The 26778-nt window shown below is 49.2% G+C and overlaps 2 protein-coding genes across 4 annotated transcripts in view; one reads left to right on the plus strand and one right to left on the minus strand.

Annotated features, from left to right (window-relative positions):
• Nucleotides 1-708: 708 nt before the first annotated feature.
• On the minus strand, nt 709-10459 carry GSTZ1 (glutathione S-transferase zeta 1). Of its 3 annotated transcripts, none has more exons than XM_041758990.1 (9): nt 10305-10459; nt 7329-7380; nt 5503-5570; nt 4932-5012; nt 4472-4597; nt 3172-3250; nt 2580-2632; nt 2242-2291; nt 709-1274 (listed from the first exon to the last, which is right to left on the minus strand). In XM_041758990.1, exons 1-9 carry the CDS (start codon nt 10317-10319, stop codon nt 1148-1150), a joined length of 651 nt encoding a protein of 216 aa, XP_041614924.1. In that variant the 5' UTR covers nt 10320-10459; the 3' UTR covers nt 709-1147. The 3 variants fall into 3 exon arrangements, with proteins under 3 accessions (XP_041614924.1, XP_041614923.1, XP_041614925.1); XM_041758989.1 differs by lacking the exon at nt 10305-10459 and adding an exon at nt 7666-7770; XM_041758991.1 differs by lacking the exons at nt 7329-7380; nt 10305-10459 and adding an exon at nt 5935-5971.
• A 54-nt stretch (nt 10460-10513) lies between these two features.
• Nucleotides 10514-26778, plus strand: part of POMT2 (protein O-mannosyltransferase 2) — a 41762-nt gene continuing 25497 nt past the window's right edge. Inside the window, exons 1-5 of the mRNA XM_041758987.1 lie at nt 10514-11048; nt 17067-17151; nt 22741-22845; nt 24591-24699; nt 26413-26521. Of these exons, the coding sequence (XP_041614921.1) occupies nt 10591-11048; nt 17067-17151; nt 22741-22845; nt 24591-24699; nt 26413-26521 (866 nt within the window). The 5' untranslated portion in view covers nt 10514-10590. The remainder of the gene's footprint in view (nt 11049-17066; nt 17152-22740; nt 22846-24590; nt 24700-26412; nt 26522-26778) is intronic.

Here is a 26778-nt window from a genome sequence, read left to right on the forward strand (position 1 = left end):
CTTTTTTCTGGCTCTGCCAGGACAAATGTGTCTCGGGAACAAGAGTGGCCCACTTGGGTCATTCTAAAGAAAATGGGACTCGTGGCTGAAAGTGGTGGTTTCTATTTGGACCAGATACATCTACCTTAACTTACTGTTTAAACCTTAGCCACACAGGGGAAATGAAATCCCAGGTACAGGACACAGAAGTCATCTCGTTCCCCTCCCAGAAGGGGCCTCAGGGTAAGCTGAGTCCTGGGTGGGGTCCTGAACAGCCTGGGCAGTGCAGTTCACGCTGCCCACGGGGGAGCCTGCCTCCGACTCCTGGGCCATTTGTGACTGGATTTATCTGCAGTGCCCACTCCTGGGACTGGTCTGGAGAAGGCTGCCCCTGAGACGTGGCACTGGGCTGAGAGGGCCTGTGCGCCTCTCTGTGCTCCAGTGGGACACTTACTGGTACCAACCTAGCCCCGGGAACTCAGCTGGTCACAAAATGCTTTCCTTCCTGCTGCTTCTATCTGTTCTCTTCTGGATCTGGTCTGATTCTCTCAGGCAGGCTTTCGGACTCCCTTCTCTCCACTGCTCTGAGGGGCCAGGGGCCAGGCCTCCCACAGGGTGGGCAAGCGGCTGGCTGACTTCCTCTCCCGGCCCAGACACATGGGGATTCCAGCTAGGAAGAGCATTCATCTTCTGGAACGCAGCTCAGCCTTAACCGAACAAGCCAGAGGCTGGGGCTTCAGTTTAATGATCAAATCTCAGCGTGGGCATCCTTGGGAGTCAGGCACAGCCGGAGGGAGGGGAAGAGGTGCACAGGCTCCCTTACCTCTCTGGTGGAACCTGCCAGGCGTTTTAAGCCTGCGTTCTCACCGCATCTTCACAACCGCCCCCACAAACAAATGACAGGTAACATTCCTGCAGTCCTCCCTCTCTCTCTCCCTCCCAGCATCCTCTCCCCACATTTGACAGATGAGGTAACTGAGGCACAAAGATGTTCAGTGGGAAGGCAGATCCAAGGCTAGAGTCCAAGTTCAAGTGTAAGCCTCCTGCTCCTCCAGGGAGGACTCGCTTGGTTCCAGGCCTGTTCGCCAACCCCCCCCACCCCCCCACCCCCGGCTTCTGCTCCTGCACCCCCTCCCTGCCCCCTTGCCCACAGGGCACAGTTAGAGAGCTAGGCCCTCAGCTCAGGGGGGGTGTCTGGCTGCCGGCAGGGGTGAGACACTTGGAAAGCCTCCAAGGTCAGCAGCGTCTTGTTGATGCGGCTGATGGCAGGATAGGGAGTGAGATCCACCTCGAACCTGCGGCAGAGAAACACCCATCTAACACCGTCTCAGCACCAGGTCTGCTGGGGCTTAGGGAGACTACCCTGTGGGAAGCTCAGAGGGCTCAGAGGTGGGCTGGATGAGGCTGCTGGGGCTGACTGGAGAAGGCCCAGGAAGCTGCCCTGCCACGTGGGGGCCTTATTCACAGGCAGCTCTGGGGATGGCGGGTCTGATGCTGTGCCCATGTGGTTGAGTTGCCTCTCTGTTGCCTACTGTTCCTATTCCAAGCAATGGCTACTCATCGAGAACCTACTATGAGGGGGCACCTGGGTGGCTCAGTTGGTTCAGCATTTGCCTTTGGCTTGGGTCATGATCCTGGGGTCCTGGGATCGAGCTCCCTGCTCAACGGAGACCCTGCTTCTCCCTCTCCCTCCACCTGCTGCTCCCCCTGCTTATGCTCTGTCTCTCAGATAAATAAAATATTTGAAAAAAGAACCTACTATGTGTAAGGCACAGTGCCTGTCATTTACACATGGAGATGACCTCTCCACCCACATCATAAGCTTCCCGGGGGCAGCAAATGTGTCATAACCTCTCCCTGTCCCAATGGTGGCTGGTGTGATGCCTTTCAGAGGGGTACTCTTTCCTGCCTCACTGACAGGCTGATGGAGGAAAGCAGAGCGAGGCACAGACCCACCATGGCGGGGGCAGCAGGCTCTTGGGGTGGTTTCTTCTCAGGGCTGTGCACCAGGCAAGCCACCTCCTTAGGAGCAGAGGCTATAGAGGATCCTATGCACTATGATGGGGCCTGCCAGGGGGCATTCCACTCATCTCTGCTGCTGTGCCCTCCAGGCCACGGGAGCTGTGAGGCCTGGCACAGTTCGGGAGAGTTTCTATGTGAGATGCTTCCCCAGCCTCTGAAGTCAGGGCCTGTGGGAGGAGGCTGGGCATTGTGAGGGGAGGAACCAGGTGCAACACGGAGGGTGGCAGGGTGCTCTCTTACCTTTCAGCGTTTGCCACCTGAGGCACTAAGCAGAGATCAGCCATAGTCACCTGAAAGAGGGTTGGGTGGGTTTGCATCAGAGCACATGCTCACAGGCTGGGTGGGGTGTGTCCACTGGGGTGCCAGCCTGTGACACTCCTGTGAAGAGCATCTGGCTCTTCTAACCTATCCCCACCGCCCCACCCCTCTCCTCTTCTCCCCTGGGCTTGTGTGGGTGGATCTCAGTCCCTCCCCCCACCCCTACCCTCAGGCCTCCCCCACCCTTGCCCACGCCTGCCCTGGGATGGAGGGAGAAGGCTGTTGTGGGAAGGCGGGGAGTGGGGCACGGGAGGGCTCACCTCATCTCCCACACAGTATTTCCCTGCTGTGCCCTGCAGGATCTGCTCCAGAGCTGTGGGGACGTGAATAATCTTACTCTGGGCACAGAATGGACCTCGGCCCCCAGAGTTCTGAAATGGGCGGCTATCTGAGTGACAGGCTGGGGCATGCGTGCTAGAGGGAATATGACAACCAGATCTGGAGAGAGTTGCGGGGACGCAGGGACAAGTGAAGTCTCCCTGGGCTCCTCAGATCCAGCTGCCATTCCCTCCCGGAGAAGGGACAAGACCTGCCACTAGCCAAGGCAGCCGCTCTCACATGGATGGGCCAGCACCCTACTGGCCTCTGCTTCCCGGCTGCAGAGGCTGGACCATCCAGCTCCAAAGAGTTGGGGCTTAGGTGCTGAGGTTCCCAGAAGTGCCAGAGGTTGAGGCCACATTTGGATGCCATCCAGCCCCACTGCCTCCTCAGCCCTGCCCCCCAGTCCCACCCCCACCCATGCCACTGTCAAGAGCAAAGAGCCTGGGAGGCTGTTGCAGATGCCCAGGGCCCTAGGCACAAGGGCCATTTCTCTGAGCTGTCACAGGGGGGCTTTCAGGCCGAAGGACTCACCTTCGAAGCCAGAACTGATGGCTTTCTGGGCCCAGGGCAGACTGTTCTCCTGTCTCAGTTGTTTCAGGACAGACAGGTTCTGTAAAACCAAGGATAATCTGTGACTGGCTGTGGGAGCCAGGCTAGGCCTGACTCCCAGCCAAACCCCCTCAGGGAAGCTCTGTTCCCACCTGCCCCTGGCTGTCCATCTGTCCCCTCCTGGGCTCCATAAGCCCCCTCTTCCCATCAGGGCACTGAGGGTGGATGGGGAGAGGGGCAGTGGGGTGGGGGAGAGTGATCCCAGCAGCAACCTTTCCAGGTTGCCTGAATGGCCCATTGTCTGGAAGCTTGTGGCCCCAGCAGAGATGTGAAGGGTTGGGGCACAGGACAATCTGTGGCTTTAAAGTGGGTGGCCATGACCTGAGGCCCATCTCTCTGGCAACCAATATGTCTCCTTTACATGGCCCCTTGTGGAGAGGGGGGTGTGGCATGCGGGCGGGGGGTGGTGGTGGTGGTGGTGGTGGTGGTGGTGGTGGTGGTGGTGAGGATAGATGGAGGAGGAGCACAGGACGGGCTTTCAGGAGATCTGGACTCTGGTTCCATCCTTACAGCCTTGGAACCGTTTCACTTCTGAGCTCTGGCTTCCTCATCTGTAAAATGGGACGGTCTGCCCCCACCTCCTTTGTTAAACAAGACAAGGTATCCTGGGGATGAGGGCACAGTGCACAGTCGGGGGTCCTGGGCTCTGGTCCTTGCTCTGCCATACTTAGCTGAGTGACTCTGCAAAGTCCCTCTCTTTTCTGGGGCTATTTCCTCATTTGCAAAGTCAGGAGTTAACACAGATGAATTTCTTTAATACTTATCATTATTATTATTTTTTTAACCAGTGAAAACTTTTAAAAATGAAATCTTTTGAGACTCCCAATTTAGAGTACAGATGAGAGGGAGGCTTTTCTGGTTAAAGGTCGGGGGACATGGCTGGGAGGGGAGGGGTCCGGGTCTTGGTCGGTGCTGATCAGCCTCTCCCTGCCACTTGGCCCTTCCCCATCCTCAAGCACCTCCAGATGAGTCCTTGGAAACCTGGGGCTTCTCAGAATGTGGCCGGGGACCCAGGACGGCCGATGATTCCTGGGATCCCTCACCCCTCCTGCCACACAGTCTGCATCTAAACCGCTGGGGATCCTTCCTGTCCTCCTGCCACCCCCACTCCCAAGCTGGGTGCCCTGCTGTGGCACCTCATACTTCAGCGTGTGTCTAAAGGCAGGAGCACATGAGGGGAGGCACGCGAGAGGTGTGCAGGGATGCAGGCACCCAGCCACACCTGCAGAGGTTGGATGCCACTGACGATGAGATGGGAAATCATGTGCACATAGGCCCTCTTCTTCGGGTCCTGAGGCAGGAGTCGGGGCGTGGGCCGTGTCTCCTCCAGGTACTCAATGATGGCCAGCTGTTTGGAGAGGAGCAGTGAGGCACGGGCAGGGCATGGGGACCCCTGGACCAGAGTGACAGGGCCAGCAAGCTCCTCCTCATCCTCTTCAGCTCGACCCTCTGAGCCTCCATGAAGCCAGATCTGCCCCAGGGAGTTCCTGCAGAACTTGCTTCCCCATAATGCCCGAGTCCCCCCTGTTTCCCCAAACAACCAGCAGACCTCCCCCCTCTAACATGAACTTATCACATCCCCACTAAGGGCTAGGCGCCTGCCTACATGCAGGGGACCAGGGTGGGGGACCTCTCATTCGGGGCACTGCTCTCCCAAGGGGCCCCCCAGGCCCTGCACTCACTGACTGGCCAATGGTGATTCCATCTATCTTCAGGACTGGCACCTGTTTCATGGGATTCAGTGCCTGGAATTCTTTAGAGAACTGTGGAGACAAGGACCTGATGAGCATGGTACCCTAGTCCAAGTTGGCTAACGCAGACCCAGGCCAGCAGCAAGACCCCAGGCCTGCAGCCCATCCGCACCTCCCTCCCGCAGAAAAAGCCCTGGCTCCAGAGAGATGCCCAGGGGAATCCATGCAGATCCCCCAACCCATTGGCTGCTGAGCTACAGGATTCACCCCAAAGGCTGGGCTCTGTGTTTTTCCCTGTACCTCACACTGTGGCCACCAGGCATGTCCGGCGCAAGAACCCACTCACTGCCGCCCACTCTCTGGGCATGGAATGGCCAGGCTGTGACACAAGACTAGGAACCTGGGCCCTTCCCATGGCTCCTCTTGCCACACAGCCTGCCACCCCTTCCCATCAGGGAGAGCCAACAGATTCATCGCCTGGGGGGCAGATGTCTCTACCCTTTGCTGGGTCCCTCTCCAAGACTCCACCTCCCACATCGTGCTCTGGGGGCGGCCTCCTTACCTGCTGTCCCCCATCCTTTATGAGGTTGGTAGGTATGGTCTCGTAGTCTATGCTTTTCAAGGCCAGAGCTACAAGAGACAGCAGAGTCAGGGGACAGCTCCTGGCTATACCCCCACAGGTTATGTGAAGCTGCCAAAGGAGGCTTCTTTCTCCATACTGTACGTGATCAAGGCCCAGCTTGGCCCCTGTCTTCGTCTTACCAGCTTCCCTGGTCACCACCCACTCCCCCACCTCAGGTCCTGAGGTTCCACCTCTCTTGCCCCTGAACTCTCAGAGTCTTACTCTCCATCCCCCCACAGGGTCCCCATACCCCTGGGTGGTGCTCTACAGGCATGTGTCCTGGCACCCTGGCAGCTGCTGAAGGGCAGCAGGGAAGTGGCCTGATTACCTCTGCCCCCTCCAGGGCCTTAAACAGTGGTGAGCAGAGCTTACCTGTTGGAGACTTGCAATTATTCCCTCATGAAGGCATCTAAGGGCCAAGGAAAGGTGCTCGGATGGCCATGAAGCACAAAGAAAGGCAGGTGACACCCTCTAGAGAAGAATTCCTTTCTCGTCTATTTTCTCTGTTATCAGAGTTGTTTACTACCGATTCCAAGCAGGGCATTGGGACTCTTTGGTGTCTCACAGCGTCTGCTGTGACTCCCAGTGACCAGATTTCCTCTCTGTACCCTTTGATAATTTTCCCTCACAAGATGAGGGTAAAACACTTGATCAACCTAATGAAGACTGTGTGTGTGTGTGTGTGTGTGTGTGTGTGTGTACGCACATGTACTGAAACATGGGAATGGTGGTCTTGGGCAAAGGCAAAGGAGTGAGGGGAGGAGGATGAGACAGGTCACAGTCTGAAGAGAGCCTGGGAGACATGGCCCCTCCTCAGTCCTGGTCAGTCCCACTGTGGAAAGTGAAGCCCCTGCAGAGACAATACCCCCAGGGGCGGTGTCTTCTTGGAGAAATGTGTCCTCTGGCACCCAGTGCGCTGGCCTACTGATTCCAGCAAATACCAAGGGACTACAGGGTGGGGGAGGGTCACAGCAGATGGCCTTCCAGTGAAGGCCAGCCTCCCAGAAGCTGCAGATTTCATCACATTTGCTGGCTGTGCGACCTTGGGCGAGGAGCTTAATGAGCTTCTGTGCCTCAGTCTCCTCATCTGACAGGCAGCATAGTGCCGTAGTTAAGAACCTCTGGAGTCAGACTGGCTGTTCAGACTCCGCCTCTGCCTCTTGCTGGCTACACAGTCTTAGGCAGGTTATTTAATGTCCCCGTGCCTCAGTTTCCTCGCCTGTACAACAGGGACCATAACGACCCCTCCCTCCTAGGGTTGCCGGGGTGTCAATGGAATAACATACATAAGAACACTAGCACGGGTGTCCCTCAGTGTGAGCTATGCGTGTGATCTTTGCCAAGGGCTGTATGAAGCTGAGGGAGGGCAGGGTCAAGCTGGAACTAGACCAGAGGGCCCCAGTTTCTGCTTTCTCGAAGCCTCTGGGGTTGACATGAGCCAGTTCTGTTTCATTTGACAGATCAGATAAGATAAGGACTGATGAAGGCCAGCTGTTCCCTGCCAGTTACCAAGCACCTCTGGGTTTCGTGAGCCTGCTTGAAGCGGGTTGCTAAGTGGCTTTGGAAAGCAGCATGGGAGAGGCGGCGGGCCCAAGAGAAGAAACAACCCACCCTCCCTGCGCCCCCCATGCTCCTCTTGTTGGACTTCCTAGGTGGAGGTGCCCTGTCTCACAGAATGCCCCTCTGTCCCCGGCCAGTTTTTCACTCGGGGCACTGTCTACCCCCTCCCATCCCCCCCAGGCTCTTGACGGAGGCACAGCTCTTACCGATTCGAACTCTCCATGAGCAGGAGCTCCGGAAATAGGAGTAGAGGATGGGCTGAGGAGAGACAGGATAAGGATGCATGTTAACCTATGCTTGTGGGGTTCTCAGCCCCTAGAGCCCCCTGGAGAGGCAACACTCTTGGACTTGGGGGTTCCAAGCCAGCACTGTTTCTTCCCATCTTGCCAGGCCTCCTTCTGCACCTCAGGTAGACTCAGAGCTCTCCAGGTCAGAGGCCTTGGCAGTTATGTGGGGCCCCTCGGTTCCAACCTGCGCCGTCATGCATCCCTGAAGTCCCAGGGACCCCCAAGGGGGCAGTCAGCCTGCAAGTGCCGTCCTTACCTTGCCAGACTCAGTCATGGTGTTGTGGTGACCCTTGGCCTCTCAGGGAATGTCCCCTCTCCCAGAACTTTCAGAGCAGGGGGAGGAACGCTGAAGGGAGTGGATCCCGTGAGCCAATGGGGAAGCTGGGCTAGACAGGCTTCAGGGAAACTTGGACTCTGGTCAGAAAGGGCATCTCTTTCCAACTTGTGGGAAGCCTTTTATGTTCCTGATTAAGCCAGGTTTGGTGTCCTGGTTTTGAAGCAGCAGTGCATGTGGTGTGGTGGGCTGAGAGCACTTGTGCCTGGGGGACTGGTCCCAGTGCAGGAACTAGCTCTGCATGACCTAGGGCAGGTCCCTGCCTTCTCTCTCTAGTCTTTTCTCCCTCATCTGTAAAACAAAGGGTTGCCTTAAAATGATAGCTGAATTCCTTCCAGCAGTGACAGAAAGACAAGGAATTCTAGTTTTTGAATGCTTTGGTGCCCTTCTCTTTCAGCCCACCACCCACCAGCCCTCCAGGTTCTTAGCTGGTCTCATAAAAATTGGGGGGATATGCCCACTGACTCCAAAGCTGAGGTCACAGGATGACAGCCCAGTGTTCTATTTGATCTACTTGTATTTAAAACTGTTTCAGGGGTACCCCGGGTGGCTCAGCGGTTTAGCGCCACCTTCAGCCCGGGGCATGATCCTGGAGACCGGAGACGAGTCCCACATCGGGTTCCCTGCATGGAGCCTGCTTCTCCCTCTGCCAGTGTCTCTGCCTCTCTCTCTCATGAATAAATAAATAAAATCTTAAAAAAAAAAAAAAAAAAGATCTAGAGACAGTGGTCTTGGGTTCCTGAGTAGCAGCTACAGATAGGACACAATTAATAGCCTCCTTCAGTTAGGGCATGTTCTCTCTGATCTACCATGTCCCCTACCTGACCCTCTTCTCTCATTTTTGTTACCTTGAGGCACTGTGGGGGAGGCTGAGTGTGTGATCTCTACTCTAAAGGTTGAGAGATGGGCAGCCCGGGCGGCTCAGCGGTTTAGCGCCACCTTCAGCCCGGAGCATGATCCTGGAGACCTGGGACTGAGTCCCACGTTGGCTCCCTGCGAGGAGCCTGCTTCTCCCTCTGCCTGTGTCTCTGCCTCTCTCTCTGTTGGTCTCTCATGAATAAATAAAATCTTTAAAAAAAAAAAGAAAAAAGGTTGAGAGACTCCGAGTTAACCTCCCTGGTACTTCTTGACCCCTGTCTACCATCCCTCTGACTACAGACATTTCACCAAGTTTTGTCTTCTGCACCCCTCCCCACCAGCACACCAAACTGCTCTGTAACTCTGCGACTCTGCCCTCACCATCCCTGAACTACCAAATCTGTCTTCTAGGTGGGCCAGGGTGCAGCGGGAGCCTGGGCCCGCCCAGGTTGGTTTACAAGCCTGGGAGTTCCAGCTTGTATGGGAGGCACCTTTCGTGGGGGAAAAAAAGATGGTCCTGGTATGGAGGGGAGGTGATAGATAGCAGGTGTCTTTGGAAGGAGGCCAAAATTAGATGTACCCTCTGATTAGGGGTGGAGGTGCCTTACCAGGTCAGGCTGGAAGGGTGCCTGGGGTGGACAGGCAGGGACTGCTGGTGAGGGATGGGACCACTAGGGAGCCTCCGACATTAGCTTAGAATCCTTGAGGAAATGCCTTATCTTATTACGAAATGAGTCCCTGTGAACACCACTGTCCTCAGGTTTCCTACTTACAGGCCTTCAGGAAACATAACCCAGAGCAGCTTCTGCTCTTCCTCTTACCCCCGATAACGATATAAACTATCCTGCGTTCCTTTCTGCACGTGTAGAGCGAAATTTTAAGCCCAAGCAAGTATTCATCTCATCACCACTCCTGGAGGAACTCTGTTTCCGATTCAAATATGGATTCTGACCATTTCGAGCAGATTTTATTTTAAAGCCGTTTCTCGCGCATGTTTTGACAGAACGACTCCCCAGATCCCATTTGGGCGTGGGAGGCGTGGGAGGGCTATCCAGTACCAGGGTGCTGCTACGTTCCACCTGCTGTGCCTGCCACCCTCCTTGGTGGGTCTCAAACTTGGAGAAGGCTTTAAGAGGCTCATGGGGCGCTCCTTAGGCATGCAGATCCTCGGGCCCTGCTCCCCCCCGTCCCCCAGCGATGCCCCCGCGGCTCTGGGCCGGGCCGGGCCGACTGCGGATTGAACCCGGGGAGCTCCCACGTTCCGCTGCCTCCCCGCCGCCGGGAGCTCTCAACGTGCACACCACCCGGGAAGCGTCTACGCTGTTAGGACCCGTCGGGCCGACCGGCCAGGAAAGAGCCCGCAGGGCTGGACGGAAGAGGGAGGCAAGGGACGACCTCTGGAAGGCCCAGCGGGGAGGACTGAGAGAGGCCGCTGAAGCGCGAGCCTACCGCGACCCCACCGCGCACCCCGCCAGCGCGAGCCGCCCGCGGGCCATCGTCCCCAACCTCCCCGGACTACGAGCCCCAGCGGCCAGCGCGCAGCGCGCAGGCGCAGAGCAGGGCCCGCGAGGCGCTCTGCATGCTGGGAGTTGTGCGCTGTTAGAGCCGAGGGAGGGGCCGAGGGGCGCACCCGTGCCCCCCGCCCCCCCGCGTTTCTCGGGGTTTGTAAGTGGCGCCCTCCTCCCCGGATGCGTGGCACAGACCTTCCCCGCTTGCATCTCGCCCCTCGGGCCACCCCTCTTCCAGGCCCGGAGACTCCGCGCCTGGGACTCTCGGAGTAGTCGCGGACTGAGGCCCCGTGAGGCCGCGACACGTCAGGGCCGACGCCGCCGTCGTGGTAAAGCGAGGGGTTGGACTGGAATGATCTTTACGGTCTCCTCTGGCTCTCCCCGCCCTGCCGCCACGCCCCCCTTCCCGACGCCGCTGGGAGTTGCAGTTCCTTGAACCCGTTTTCTCCGCGGCCGGCCCGCCCGGCCCGTGCGATCCGTCATGCTCTGCGCCACCAGCCGCCTCCTGGCGGCCGGCACGGCCACCGCGCCCCCCGCCCAGCCCAGAGGCCGGGGCCCCGGGGCCCGCTGCCGGCGCAGGGAACTACATTTCCCAGGGCACCCCGAGCTGCCCCCGGGTGACTTCTTGCTGGGGCGGCTCGCAAGACCGAGCGTGCCGGCGGGCCGGCGGGTGACCCTGAGGAGGGGCAGGATGCCGCCGGCGGTGGGCGGAGGCCCGGCAGGGTCCGAGCTGCGTCCCCGGCGGGGGCGCGCTGGGATTGAGGGTGCCGGGGCTGTGGGCCCGGACGTGGCCGCCGAGCCTGCAGCGCGGAGCCCCAAACGGCCTGCTCGGGGCTCGCGGTGCATCGAGGCAGCCGGCCGGTGGACCCTGCTGACCCTGGTGACGCTGCTGTCCTTCGCCACCCGCTTCCACCGTCTGGAGGAGCCGCGCCACATCTGGTGAGTGACAGGAGTGATGCGCCGTCTGATTGGCCCGAGGGCACGGAGGGGGCGGGAATTACAGGCGGAGGGGCGGGGCTGCGCTGGAGGGGACACAGGTCTCTCAGGAGGCTGCTTTGGCTGGGTGCGTCTCCGCGAGACGAGAGCTCTACTTTTGCTCTGGCGGGTGACGGTGGGATTCTTTAGGATCCGGGGAAGCGGTCTCAGATAAAAGCCACTCAAAAGTGGCTTTTAAAAGTGCTTTGACTTTCCGAGGAGAATCGGAAGTTCTTTTTTTTTTTTTCTTTTTTTTTGGGAATTCTTAATACAAAATTACCTGAGGAAGGCCTGAGTTCCTAATCTGCAGGATTTCCAGGCATTAGGCGAGGCAAAAGTCATCCTTGGGAGCAGGGACAATTTGTGTGCCCAGAGATGGTGACAGGAGCCCCAGGAAGCAGGTCTAGGGTCCTTTTGTGAGGAGATTCTTGTTAAAGGATTTATTTTGTGGGACTCAAGTTTCATGAGATAAGCTTAAAAAGTCTCCAGCTAGAAGGAGGAAACAAGTTTTTCACAATCTGGAAATGGTTCATTTGACGAAATGATAACATGTTTTGTCAGTATCCCTGACTAGAAAGTGTAGTGGATGTTAGAAATGGAAACTCCTTGACCAAAAAGCAAGCCAGCCCGCAATTATCTGAGCTCTCCTACTTGGAAGTGAGTTAATTAGCTTGTTTTTGTTTCTTGGGTGCCAGCAGAAGACAGGAGAATCCTGTGTCAGACAAAGGACTCTTTACTGAAAGGGCAGGAGGCAGGATGAACATTAGCATATTGGATTAAGTTTGAATCTCCTCTCCCTCCCCCACCTTGCTGATCTGGAGTTAGGGGAAAGAAAGACGAATCATGTCCCTCCCGGAAGAATCGAAATTTTCAAAATGTACATTTATGTAAGTGTCCACCTCTTTTGTCCTGATCACTACCCAGTTGGTGGCCAAGAGGAGATGAACCCTTTTCTGGTGATGACTGCATTAGGCGATCTAACTGCTTTTACCAAGGGGTGTGAACCAGGAGGAGGTGAAGGAAATAGAGTCAGAAATCTTTTTGAGAAGACTGTTCCGTGCTCAACAATCTCAAGTGCCTGCAGAGGGTAGGGAGTGTGGAATATCATCCAATACCTTGACTGTTGGCTCATTATTTCATGGTCATTGCAAAGCAAAACAAAACAGAAAAACGGTGCACTACTGTCAGACCCTAGATGGTTTGGAATGACAAAAGTAGTTTCCAGTCTTACAATGACTATCTGGAGTCAGATGATTGGACAGGAGCAGTAGCATCAACACTGTAGCCTTGAAAAAGTGTCAGTAACAGTGAGGTACCAATGATAGGCTGGAGAGGGGAACAAAGTCCTAATACTGTCAGTTTCCTTGGAGGAGGCAGGGTCAATGCCCTGTGCAATTTGGCCTCCTTTATTACAGGACAAAATTGGCCAACTTTTGGCAGGAGTCACAAGTCACCACAAAGCAATGATGACTTCTGATTCAGAAACAGAGTCCTTTACTTTGTGCCCAGTCCATGATGGTAGAGCAGTGCCTGGAGCACTGAGGAATTCCGGTGGCAATGGCTGCAGTCTGTTTGGTACAGGCTTGATCTGTAGCTTGATTTCTGTCAGTCTGATCAGAATACTGGCCCTTACTGTGGACATCTATAGGAGTGATCCAGATTGTCCCATTGACAGGCAGCCATGATTTTTTCCCCACAGTTCTTGGCTCTAAAGAGAGGTGTTTTAAATTTCTCAGTATGTAGTCTTCTAGGTGGCACACCAGAGACTAGGCTAATGGCAAAAGCCCAAGATCTAGTAGAAATAGAACTTGTCTGTTTCTCAGGAATATTGTGTAGGGCAAGCGTGATGACTTGGAGTTCAGCCCACTGGCCCATCAACCATTATTGCAGTGGGCCTTGCAGAGCTATCACCGGGACTGGATAACTGCTGCTGTGCAGTGGACACTGTCATTGAACCAGGGACAAGCTTTGTGAAGAACTTCTGTGAATCAAAGGTCCACTGTGTCAGTGGTTTTGCTTCAGGTGGCAGAGTGGAAGATAGTTTCTCTCAAAGTGGGGGCACCCATCTCCTCTTTTAAAGTCAAGATACATCTAGGACTAGGCCAGCTATATCACTTCCATTTGACCAGCAAGCCTCATTGAGCCTTTCTGTTAGCCTTATATCCCAACGTGACTCACCCCAGAGTGGCAGTATCAAGCGGGAGAGTCCTAAGGCTTTCATCAGTTAGGCACTCAATTTAAATGAAAACAGTAGTAAGTTGATGGCTGTTTTTTGAAGAGTGTGTGCTTTGTTCCTGTGTCCAGCAGATGGCGCTGTTATCCTGGAGAATGGCCTCTCCTCTCCACCTGCTGTTATGACTGTAAGGCTGTGATTTCCCTTTCTCTTCTTAGAATTTGTATTATTTCTCCTGGACCACATGGCAGCCCTGAATGGGAGAATTCTCTTTTGACATTTATAGGATCAATTCCAGTATACATTCCACAGTGGGAGCCACAACAATAGCACAGGCCCCTACCTACAAGGTCATTGATCCTTCCCTTCCCCACTGAGAGCTAGGCTCAAACCCTCTCAGTTAAATTTGGGTGCTTTCCCCTCCTTGAACTTATGTGTCTAATAGACCTGCATCAGTAACTATATGGCAGCCCTCCAGAGAGTATGCCAGTCTCCAGTGGAGAGTGTGGAGTACTGGATGCAGGGGGGTGGGAGGAAGCTTTTTTCTTTCCTTAGCCCCTTCATAGTCTTGTCATCCCTTCTTTCTAGTGGATTTTCCTATGTCTTTTGAGCCCCTGGGCTTAGGGGCTCTTTTCTTTAAGTCACTGTACACACTGCTAGAGTTCCTGCAGTCCCCAGCACCTCTTGTACCTCCAGCACGTAGCAGATTGTCCCTGTCCCCTGCCATGAGGTTGAGTGAGCTGGAGATGTGGGCCCCTGCCCTGAGTTTGAGTCCTTCTTTTCTCTGGAGTTCCCCATCATAATAGGATGCATATGTGTGGCCTTTAGTCTCCTTTAGGAACAGGGAGACCTTGGCCCCACTTTAATCATCTTACTCCTTTCAACACAGCTGAGATTGTGGTAGTGAGGGAGGTATCATGAGACACCAGGAGAGAATAGCTGTGAACGACTCAGCAAGGCCACATTTACTTTTGTCTTGAGTACACAGCTCACCTAAGGACCTTTCAGTGTTTTTATTTTGCACAAAGTTCTGTGTTGAATAGCATGGTCCTTATGTTGGCACCATTTATGTAAGCTTTGCAGACTCCTTGATTTAGCAGCCACATCCATATTGCCTTTTGGCTGGGGCTACTAGGCTTGCTACCCTGTTGTCATTACATCTCTTTCTTATTTTGCCCAGAAGAGAGTGAGCAGTAACCAAGGCAGTGTTCAAACTGTTTCTTTCTCCATTCAGCCTCATTAATAGGTAGGACAGTGGGAGACTCTTACTACCTTCTTGCCCACCATTTAGGCAAGAGCATTCACCATCCCCAGCTCATGGGGGCTCTTTTCCTTTCTCTTATAGAAAGGTATATCTCAGCATCCTCTGCTTATGACCACAAACTGTCGGGATCTGGGATTTCATTTTACCAACGTGATACTAGCAAGTTAGCCTGTCACTGTTGTATGGATGCTGGCAGAAGACAATACTGAGTCAGAGACAAAGGACTTTATTTCTCATGGCACAGCAAGCTGGATAAGCATCAGCACGTTGGCATCAGTTCCTCTTGCCCCCGAAGTCCCATATGAGGCCATGGGTCTGAATGAATGCCTGCACATGCAGTGGTGGGTTGTATCACAGCTAAGGGATATGGAGCTTGGTGAATCCACTGTTTTTGTAATAAGCAGTAAATAAGAGTGCTCCCTGTCCCAGAGAGAGATGCTAACTCTTCCCTCAAGATTGCTTTTCTGCAAACATAAACCTGAGAAATGGCCTAGGTAAAGAGTGGCCACGATCTTGTGTTCTTGGCATACCCTGTGAGATCTGGAGGGGCAAGAGAGAGCCAAGGAGGATTGTCTCTCCCAACACAAACACAAGAAATATGAATGTTACTAATAGTTCTATTTGGTAATTTTTTTTTTCTATTTGGTAAATTTTTAAAGTAAAAAATCCCATGTTTCCAAACAGACCTCAAAACTAACCACAAGTGTTGGGACAGTTTAAATGTGTGGGAGTTTGTAGTCTACAGAGTTCTTTTACATATGTTTTTTGAATTGAGTCCTAATGCTTCTCTGTGAGGGGGGCATGGCAGATATTTTTGTCTTCATTGTGTAGATAAAAACAGAGATCCAGAGAGGATGACTTTGCCAGGTTGTGCTCTTAGTAAGTGGTGAGGCTGGGCTGATCTCTCTTCTTTCTGCAAATCTGTTTTGTCACACTTCTTGCAAGTTGTTTCTCTCTTTGACATCACCATACCACTGCCCTCACTTCACGTCAAGCAGAGTGTTTAACAGATAGCAGATGCAGAAGTAGATTTACTCTGTAGCCTATCTACTGGACCCACTGAGTCAAAGGAAATAAAAAAGAACCCTACATTTTGGGGAGAAGCATGTTTTGCCCCTTATGTTTTAGGTTGGTAGTAATTGCTTATGGAAGCTGACCTAGGGATGGCTAGTCCCTGGAAAGCAACTGTTCTGAGCTGTAGGGAGGGAGGGACTGACAGGCAGAAATGGCCGGGCTCTACTGGATAGCTGGGCTTCTGCTATCAAGTCTTTGTGTATGATGTGAAAAGGCTTATGTGGTTCTAAGGAAGAACGAGATTTTTCATTGTGTTTAAAAGCTAATGTATTATAATCACTTATTTACTTGCAAAATCATTTGTGTGATGAGGATAGCTTCCAGATAGGCTCTTAACTCAATTGTTGTACACTGGTTAGTTCATTATAATAAGCTCAGTGAGTTCATATTGAGCAGGTTAATCATTACAGGGTTAATGAGCAAACTTAGACTCCTGTAACAGTCACAGTTTGTAGGTTCTTACCGATCATCAGTAGCCCATGGTGTAGTTTGTAATAGCAGTAGTCTATACTTTCTAGTAGCAAAAGTAGTCTTAGGGTCAGAAGGTAACAGACTTGGAAGAGAACTCTTACTACAAAATTTTCTATATTATAGGAAAGCTCTGCTCTTTTAAAATAGAAACTCAAACTACAGAATAAGCATAGATTTCATTTAAATTTATAACTGGTTGAATATTTGCTTACCTTTCTCATCTATCTAAATGAAGATTAACAATCAGCCTGATGTCTTACTTCCTCAAATCACTAATTTTTTTTTTTTTAAGTAAACCCTAACCCCAATGTGGGATTCAAATTCACAGCGCCTGGCACTCCTGGGTGGCTCAGTCAGTTAGATATGGGACTCTTGCTTTTGGCTCACGTCGTGATGTCAGGATTAAGGTCAAGCTCTGTGTGGGGCTCTATGTTCAGTGGGCGTATGCTTGAGGATTCTCTCTCCCTCTGCCTCCCCCTCCTTCTCCCTCCCCCGGCTTGCAGCTTGCGTGTGCTCACGTGCTCTCTCTAAAATAAACAAATAAATAACACCCCCCAGAACCCCCAAAACAAAACTCATAACCCCAGGATCAAGAGTTGCATATTCTACTGACTGAGCCAGCCAGATGCCTCAATGTGTCAAGGGTTTTTTAATCCCAATTCTCTCATTAATTGCTTAAAACTTTTGGTCTTTGGGTTTTTAGAAAAGGTTTTATTTATTTATTTTTAAGGGAGAGAGAGGGAGAGAGCAAGCCCAAGCAGGGGGGCGTGGGTGGTGAGAAAGAGGAATAGACTCCCTGCCAAGCAGGGAGCCTGAGCCAGGGCTTGATCCCAGCACCCTGAGATCATGACCTGAGCTAAAGGCAAATGCTTAACTAAGTGAGCCACCCAGGTGCCCCATAGTCTTTGGTTTTAACTTAATTTTAACCATGCTTTATTATGGCCATTTGAATTATATGGTAATTTAAAAATTCTCATTTCTTTTTCTATTTTTCCTTTAGTTGGGATGAGACTCACTTTGGAAAAATGGGAAGCTATTATATCAACCGCACCTTTTTCTTTGATGTACACCCACCTCTGGGAAAGGTGAGCAATGTGGTTACTGACCACTCTCTTCAAAGGGTTGGAACAAAATCTCAATTTTGGATTTAAAATCTTGGCTTGTGGAAGGAAATCCGTGACATTCCAGGCCAGCTGCTTACATGGAAAATCTTTGATATTTTGAGTTCTCTGGGCTCAGAAATGGAGAGGGAGTCCATCAACCAGTGGATACATATATAAAATATGGTATATCCATGTGATGGAATATTATTCAGTCATAAAAAAGGAATGAAGTGTTGCTGCATGTTATAAAATGGATGAGTCTTACAAACTTTATGCTGAGCGAAAGATGTCAGACACAAAAGGCCATATAGTGTATGATTCCATTTATATGAAATATTCAGAATAGGCAAATCCCTAGAAACAGAAACTAGATTAGTAGTGGCTGGCATCTGGTGGGGACAGAGTACTGGGGACTGACTGCAAATGAGTGTGGAATTTCTTTTGGGGTGATAAAATATTCTGGAGTTAGAGGTGATAGTTGCACAACCTTATGAATATAATAAAATCCACTGAATTGTACACTTTAAAGTGGTGAATCTTATGGTATATGAATTTTATCTCAATTCAAAAAAGTAAAAAGTGGAGAGAAGGAATATGTTACATAAAGTAGAGATTGCTGAGAGGAGCTGACTGTCTCCAGGGGAGCAAAACTCCTTTCCCCCTCCCCACTCTCAGCATGCATTTTCTTTGACCGGTACCTCTCACATATTTTACAATTAGAAATCCCACAGTGAGAATTCATTTTACTTCTCTAAAAAATACTACCTCTGAGAAGGCTAATGAATTGGCCCTTTCTTCTTAACTAGGGGCTAAGATCTTTGGCACCAAGGGGACAGGAACTGGTCTTCTAGGAAGTAAGGGAGTGGTCTTGGAGCATGGAGGACTTGGGGATGAAGGCAGCAGTTAGGGGAGATAGGCATGGTGGTCTGTGACAGGTGGGCTTAGGGGCACAAGAGCATTGGGTAGGGACCAGAGAGGGGGTGGAGAGAGAGAGATGGGATAGTGATCTATTTCACAATTAGCCCTGGGCCCAGAGCTGGAGTAGAAAATATTATGCTTCTTCCTATCTCTTCTATAAGATAATAGCAATAAAAATCAGAACACTTGAAAACAATCTGTTCTAGTCCCTTTCAGTGCATTATCTTATGTAATCCTTAGAATAACCTATGAAGTAGGTACCCTTGTATCCCCATTTTACCAATGGGGAAACTGGGGCACTGAGAGGACAAGAAGTTTGCCATCGAGAAGAAAACTAGTAAGTGGCAGTCAAGGTTCAAGCTGACTTAACTTCTACTCTCTTGACCCTTATAGTGCACCACACCATGATACTTACCTTGCCCCATTACTTGGATGACATCTGTTGCCGCTAAAGGATTAAACAATAGAGTGTGTGGAATGTTTGCACTGGGCTGGCCTGGGAACCAGACCCTCTGGTGGACAAGATTTTTTTTTTCCTAGGAAACCCAGCCCAATCTTTCAGCTGGGGACTGCCGGTCTGTTTTTGGAGTCCCTTAGTGCTCACACAGTGAAGACATGCATGTGGAACAGTGGCTGATTTGTTGTGACTTAAGCCTTCCCTGGCTCATATCTGGTCCCTGTGGGCTGGGGGTAATGTGGGGCTACTTTCTAAGGCCCCCCTGGGGGAGTTTGGTCTGTGTGCCCCCCCTAATTTATATCTTGATGGTCCTGTGCTCTACCTGGTTGAATGGGAGTGATGAACACAATAGCTTTTGTAGGTTCTTTTTTTTTTTTTTAAGATTTTATTTATTTATTCATGAGAGACACACACACACACACAGAGAAGCAAGCTCCATGCAGGGAGCACGACGCGGGACTCGATCCCGGGACTCCAGATCACACCATGGGCTGAAGGTGGCACTAAACCGCTGAGCCACCCAGGCTGCCCTCTTTTTCATAGGTTCTAAGGCCAAGCTAGTCAGAGAACCAGAAAGTTCCTTGAAGTTGCAAATGGCACATTTTCTCCTGCAGTACTGAGGCCGCTAGCTGCCCCTGCATGCTGTCCCCCAGTCCTGAAGGAAATAGAAGTGCTTGCACAGAGTGAAACATTTCATCAGCACAGAAGGAAGTTAGAAGTCAAAAGCTACCTCTTCCCACATTTTTATTAGTTCTATTAGTTTTCTATTAATTTCTTATATATGTTATCTTAGAAATTTGGGATGCCTGTGTGGCTCAGTTGCTTGAGTGTCTACCTTCAGCTCAGGTCATGATCTCAGTTCTGGGATCCAGTCCTACATTGGGCTCCCTGCTCAGCCAGGAGCCTGGTTTTCCCTCTCCCTCTCCCTGCCGCTGTCCCTGCTTATGCGTTCTCTGTCTCTGTCAAACAAATAAATAAATCTTAAAAAAAATTCTTTATACAGACATAAGTGTGTGTATATTTATAGATGTGCACTTGAAAGACTTTATATACAAATAGGACCAGACTAAAACTGTTCAGCAACTTATATTTTGTTTTATTTATTTTATTTTAAACATTTTATTTATTTTAGAGAGAGGGAGAGAGAGAGAGCATGAGCAGGGGTAGGGGCAGAGGAAGAAGCAGACTCCCCGCTGAGTGGGGAGCCTGATGTGGGGCTTGACCCTGGGACTCCAGGATCATGACCTGAACCAATGGCAGTCGCTTAATTGACTGAGCCACCCAGGTGCCGCAACAACTTATATTTTAAACATGATATATCTTAACTTTTTTCCACATTAGCACATAAAAATATACTCCATTAAAAAATCTATTTTATTTATGATTTTTTAAATTGCATATAGTTAACACACAATATTACATTAGTTTCAGGTATACAACATGGTGATTTAAAAAGTTTATGCATTATGCTTTGCTCACCCCAAGTGTAGCTGCCATCTGTCCTGTTATATTGCTATTACAATATCATTGACTGTAGCCCTTATGCTGTGCTTTTTATTTCCATGACTTACTCATTCCATAAATGGAAGTCTGTCTCCTACTCCCCTTTCCCTCTAGCAACTACAGTTTCTACTCAGTATTTATAGTTCTGATTCTGTTTTTGTTTGTTCATGTTTTTTAAGGTTCCATTTATGAGTAGAATCATATGGTGTTTGTCTTTCTCAGTCTGGCTAGCATAATACCCTCTAGGTCCATCCGTGCTATCTCAAATGGCATGATCTCATTCTTTTTTATGACTGTTGTACTCCATTCTTTTTAATGGCTGTATATTATTCCAGTATAAAGATGTGCCATGCATTATTTTGCCCATCTTCAATTGGTGGACATTTATGTTATTTCCAGTTTTCAGCCATTACAAAGGATTTTGTAGTGAACATCATTGTGTATTTATCCTTTTATAGTTGTGCAGATGTATCTAAAAAGTTTTAGCAGCTAAAGAGTCAAAGGATATACACATTTAAATTTGTGTTAGAGATTGATGTTTTTCTGCAAAAATACTGTAGTAATATATACCCCCATCAGCAGGGTATGAGGGTTCTTGCTTCCCCCACACCATTACCAGCAATGGTGTGATGATACTTTCAAAACTTTGCCAATTTGAGGGACACCTTGGGTGGCTCAGTGGTTGAGTGTCTGCCTTTGGCTCAGATCGTGATCCTGGGGTCCTGGGATTGAGTCCTGCATCAAGCTCCCTGTGGGGAGACTGCCTCTCCCTCTGCCTATGTCTCTGCCTCTCTCTCTGTGTGTCTCTCGTAATAAAAATAAAATCTTTAAAAACTTTGCCAGTTTGAGAATGAAAAATGGTGTGTCACTGTATTCATTTGCATGTCTTTACGAGTTGAGCCGAACATTTTCTTCATATATTTATTGGCCATTATTATTTTGTTTTCTCTGAATTTACCCATTGTTCTAGTAGGTTCTTTTTCTTATTGATTTGAACAAATTGGTTAGGAAATTAGCTCAGGGCTACTTTTAACCTTAAGGGAACTGAGAGGGAACTGAATTTCGAGGGCCTGGTAAGGGCTCAGCATAGTACCAGGTGTTTGACCTATTGCACTCTCTAATCTTCACACCCACACCCTACTCCCTGAAAAGAGAGGTTTTATTACTTATAGCTCAGACATATTAAATATTATCTGCAATCAGAAAGCTGAGATGCAAACTGTTACTGCATTTCTTCATTCTACCAGACCAGCTAAGCAGTCTGGAAATTTATACCAGCACCAGGTGAATTTGTCCTCTGAGATCCCAGGTGGGAAGGGGCGTTTGATTGTCACCTGTCAGTTTTTGTTCATTTAGGTATTTGGATGGCCGTCTTTTTAATACCTTCTCTTATTTTTTATTTTATTTTTTTAAAAGATTTTATTAATTTACTCACGAGAGACACACACAGAGAGAGAGAGAGAGTCAGAGACACAGGCAGAGGGAGAAGCAGGCCCCATGCAGGGAGCCCGACGTGGGACCAGATCCCGGGCCTCCAGGATCACACCCTGGGCCAAAGGCGGCGCTAAACCGCTGAGCCACCCGGGCTGCCCAATACCTTCTCTTATTTGTGTTAAATTAGTTACATTAATTTCTGAGCCCTAGGGTTCTTTTTTTTTTTTTTTTATTAAACAAGGCTTTATAATCATTTACTGTTGAATTTTGGCCTCTGTACCTTGACATGGAACTATAGAGGGTGACTTGGGTTAGAGCTACTTATAATAAAAAGTGAGCTGGTTAGTGGTCCAAACCCAAGCCCCCACAAGCAATGTTGCAGGGAGAGACTTTCTTAATACAGCCAGTATATCCTGTCCTTCCACTCAGCCTAACTGGAGTACAGGGGTCTGGCTAGGGCAGCCTGGGGCTGTTAAAATGCTTGGTAATTGCTGACAATTTATATGGCTTAAGAGCTCTGATTGCTTGTGTGGAAATGAGGCTTTTACAACTGTTGAAAGATAGAAATGAAGAAGCTCATCTTCTTGAACATTTTGAAGGATTCACAAATCTCAGTCTTAGTGTAATAGTTGATTTGTTCTTGTTTGGAATGTGCCAAGGTTGCCCTCCTTTGAAACATTAGAAATAGGAGAAATAGGTTTCTGGCCTTTGTTATTTTTTCTGCTGGGACTTTTCTCCTCTGGGGAAAAGTGTCTTAGCATCCTTCTCTCGCTGCCCCCCGTCTTTCTTCCCTTCTGCCTATTGGTGGTGTGTAACTCCTTGGCCACTTTTCTCCCTCTTCATTCTGACTTGGAACCCATCTTCCTTTCAGTAGGTCAGACCCCTAGGAATCAGCCCCTGCCCATGGCTTCCCCCATGAGCTTTCGTGTTTTATTTCATAGCAAATGAAAGAAGACTAAACGAGAGAGTCCTTCCTGACTCTGCCCTTCAAATTGTGGGATTTTTTTTCTTCCTAAATGTTCAATTTGCACTATTCCCAAGAACTTGGCCTTAACACAAGAGAGGATTTGTTTCAAGCAAAATACTCTGTAGACAAAAGATTCTTTGCTCTGCAACAGCTGCAGGAGAAAATGTCACATTGGCAACTCCTATGGACAGTTGTCAAGGGAAGCCAAAGTCTGGGTGCAGCTGGAGGGAAGTTCAGGGGACAGAGGAATCTTCATATCTCATAATTTTTTTGTTTGTTCTTCTCTCCTCAGATGCTGATAGGTCTTGCTGGCTACCTGAGTGGGTATGATGGTACTTTTTTGTTCCAGAAGCCTGGGGACAAATATGAACATCACAACTACATGGGAATGAGAGGAGTAAGGCTTCCTGACTTGCTCTAGACTGAACCCTGGGGCCACACTGTCAGAATTTAGACCTGGAGTGTTGACAGGTGTAGACAGAGGGACTTTGGGTGGTAGCGGGAGAGGAGTATGATTGGGCCTATATCCTGTAATAGAGATTCGGGTGTAGAGATTCAGAACTGGAATGGATAAGAAGGGGAGAGGAAGCTGCAGATAATACAGAGATTGCATAGGTAGGAATAAGCACACACTGTCACCTGTTGCCCAGCCCATGTGAGGCTTCAGACTTCAGGTTGGAGAATAAATCTAGGACCCAGGCAGCCAGGAGTCTTCTGCAGCCTAGACATTGGGCTCAGCAAATTGGCAAGCTACATGTCTTTCCTCTCCATGGCCACGATTACTGGAATGTTGCCTACCTCTGAGGGCCTTTCTTAAGATTTCAGCATCCCATACTCCTGACATCAGGTCTAGGTCTCTGTTTCTTTCCCCGTGAAGGTTTCAGGCACCCAAAAAGGATTTTCCAGTCTTGTAGAGGAGATTACATGTTTGCCCACATTCCAGCCTTGATAGAGCATCAACAGGCCTAAATACCCAACTCTGTAGGGACCCCTTAACTGTAGCAAAATAAAGCGCAAAATCTGACTTTGGACATAGAATTCTCAGAGCAGGTTGCATTTATTTACAGGCTCCTTTTCTTGAGGAGCTCAAAGCACATTAGATAAATGCTGTGTGCTTACTTGAGCTAATCATTGGATGATTTGCATGGTCTATCATACTGTATTAAACAGGGATTACCCCTACCCAGGAGTTCATATTCTTAAGTGGTTCTGTGTCTTCCTAATGACTTTTGAACATCATGTAACATACATAATTGGATAGAGGCCTGACTCAATGTGGGCTTGTTGTGCAAATTGAGAAGCCCAAATATAACAGCCTATTCTAGCCTGTTCTATTTCATGCTAGGACACATTGCTTTCTATTGACAAAAAGTGACAACATAAATATGAGAATTGCCATTTCCCTGGGCATGTCTATTTATTTTTGATGGACATGGTAAAGAAGTGGGAGAGAGAGCTGGTGGTTCCAAACAAAACAAAACAAAAAACAACTCCATGTCAGGTAGTTTTTTTTCCCCCAGAATCAAAATGCAACTTGTTAACTTCAAGAGTGATTTCTGGTGTGACTGAAGAAAAGAGCCAAGGGAGAAATAACAGAAATAACATTATAATTCTATAGAATATTAAACACATAAGAGAGATCTTTTTCTACTTGTACCCACAGTTTTGTAATAGAAGCTAATGTTTATTGAGCACTTTGTATGTGCTAATAAAACTAGCTCATTTAATCTCTAGAGAAAACTAAGGTAGGAACTTTAGTTTTTCACGTGTCATGGATGGGGAGGCTGAGATTCAGAGATGTACTAGTTCAAGGTCACAGCTAGTGGTAGATGGAGCAGTCCAACCTCAGAGTTCCCAAATTGAAATCACTGTGCTATCCTGCACATACCTCCTTGGCTGAACTTTGTTGACTTCATGTCAGTGATTGAGGTGGTGCTCAATGGGGACCTAAATGTGGCTTGATTTGACGATTCACTGTCACACCATCCCTTTCTTATTTATAGATATTCCAAGTGATTTCAGGTCACTGAGTCATGCCTGCGTCCAGATCCTCCATTTTAAACATTAGTTTGAACCAAGTCAAGTAGGTCTCTGATGCTTAGCTTAGCTGGCTGTTTGACTGTGTCTCTTTTCCTTCCATAGTTCTGTGCTTTCCTTGGTTCCTTGCTGGTCCCATTTGCCTATCTCACTGTGTTGGAGCTGTCTAAGTCCTTCCCGGCAGCACTGCTCACCGCTGCCCTCCTCACCTTTGGTAAGTTGTCTTATACCATGTTTCTTAGGGAATTGACTGCCCCATTATGAGTGTAGTTGGAAATCAGTACATTTAAGGATCCTATCCATAGACCCAGGTCTTAAGTACCTTTAAGATTGGGTAAATGTATTATAAATCTTAGTTTCTTCACCAGTGATTTTACATATAAAAATAATTCCCTGCAGCAAACCTTTATATTATTAGAGAGGAGTGCTCACATACATAATCATAATCCCAAGGAATGATTGTCTCCAAGTTATCCACATTTAAGTTTGGTGTGACTAAAAAGACCAACTTGTGTGTGTGCATGTATTTGAAGGAGGCTTACAATTCTAATTCTGCTTCTCTCATGTTACTATCAAGATCTCTCAGGTTACTAGAAATGTGTACTTCTTAAACTGATTTCAACTGAATGCAAGGACAGATGTCTCAGAAGTAGCTGGGTGGCAGGAAATAGCAAAGTGGGAAATGGGAACTTAAATCTCTGTGGATAATTCCCACACATAAATGAGAGTTGATCTGTAGAAATTGATCCTGTGCTATTCTTGTTTTATGAAAGTGAATCCATTACCTCATTGAACTTAACATTTAAAGAAGTCCAGGCCAAGTTATGTGGGTATTTCATGGGTGATTCTGGCTTTATTTTGACAGATTTGCAAGATTAGAGGGCCTCCTTATAGGATTGGTGGCTTTTTCCTTGTGTCTTTAATTTCCCTTTTCAGTTATTCATCACCTGCATTTCTCTTTTCATTCCACAACTTTTTTCCAAGCATCTCCTCTGTGCCAGGCTACTTTTTTGGGCCTCCAAGGATATGCTGATGAGACCCTGTGCTGTCATGTCACTTACCTGCTAGTGGGGCAGATGATAAATAAGCAAGTAAATTTTAAGTCTGAAATGTAACAGTGTAAACCATAGTACAGTGTAGAAAATAGAGAAGAGTAAGGGAGAAAGTAATGGGGAGGGATTCTCCTGTAGGTAGGGTGGCCTTGAGCAAGACTTGAATGAAGCAGATTAAGCCATGCAGAGAAGTGAGCAAAGGATGAGGGCACAGCATGTGCGGTGATCCTGATACAAGGCCCCATTTGGTGGATTCAGGAAACAGCAAGGAGGCCAAGTGTGGGCAGAGTGGAGTATGTGAGGCAGAGGGTTTTGGGAGATGAGGTTGCATAGGGAGGGAGACCATGCCGGCTTTGACAGCCGTCTTGAGAACTTGGTTAGTCTAAGTGAGATGGCAAGACATTGGAGGCTTCAAGAAGGGACTTGATGTAATGCAATGTTGTTTTAAGAACAATCACTTTGGTGCCTGTGCGGAGAACTAGCTCCCAACAGGGACTTCATGTTAGATGCTAAGACTCTATCCTAGGTATAGGAAGTCTGAGGCTACCTAAGCAGGGTGGTAGGACTCCCTTTTTGATGGTGGAAATGAAGAGCCCTCGTCTCGGGACTGCTCCATCTGATTGAATGACGTGAGCCTCTCTCGGGTCACGGGCCTGAAAGCAGTGTGAGTTTTCTATCCCTGGGCTTGGGTGTACCCCAAAGCTATGGTGGCCTTCCACCTCCCTGATAGCTCAGTGGCTCATCTGGTCTTGATCACGTAAATGCTTACATGCAGTTAAGTATAAGGGACACTATTTCTTATTGTCAGGGTGTTTGGTTCTTGGGGGGCCCATCTCTGATTCTACTTTTTTGACCACTGAGCTCATGTTTTTCAGATACAGGATGCCTCACTCTGTCCCAGTATATCCTCCTTGACCCCATCTTGATGTTCTTCATCATGGCTGCCATGCTGAGCATGGTCAAGTACAACTCCTGTGCCAACAGGTCAGAAACACTATCTTTGTGGGACTGGGCATTGGGGGTCAGAAGCTGTGGCAACTCCAGAGTTTCTGTAATAGTCAGGGACAGGATGGGTGCCTAGAGGACTTGTCTTGAAGCTACATTTAAGGCAAACATACTTTTTTTTAAAACTTAGATTGCCCATTTTAGATCATAAAAATAGATTTTATTTATTTGTTTTAGAGAGAGAGTGCACACGTGGGCGGGTGAACAGGTAGAAGGGCAGAGGCAGAGTGAGAGAG

Source organism: Vulpes lagopus, chromosome 6, assembly GCF_018345385.1.
Source record: "Vulpes lagopus strain Blue_001 chromosome 6, ASM1834538v1, whole genome shotgun sequence".
Lineage (NCBI taxonomy): Eukaryota > Metazoa > Chordata > Mammalia > Carnivora > Canidae > Vulpes > Vulpes lagopus.

What these genes read in the sequence shown, in the direction of transcription:
- GSTZ1 (XM_041758989.1), bottom strand. An exon ending in GAATCACCATTGGCCAGTCA is followed by an intron (nt 4,598 to 4,931) that starts GTGAGTGCAGGG and finishes CTCTCCAAACAG; the next exon opens with CTGGCCATCATTGAGTACCT. An exon ending in AATACTGTGTGGGAGATGAG is followed by an intron (nt 2,292 to 2,579) that starts GTGAGCCCTCCC and finishes ACCCTCTTTCAG; the next exon opens with GTGACTATGGCTGATCTCTG.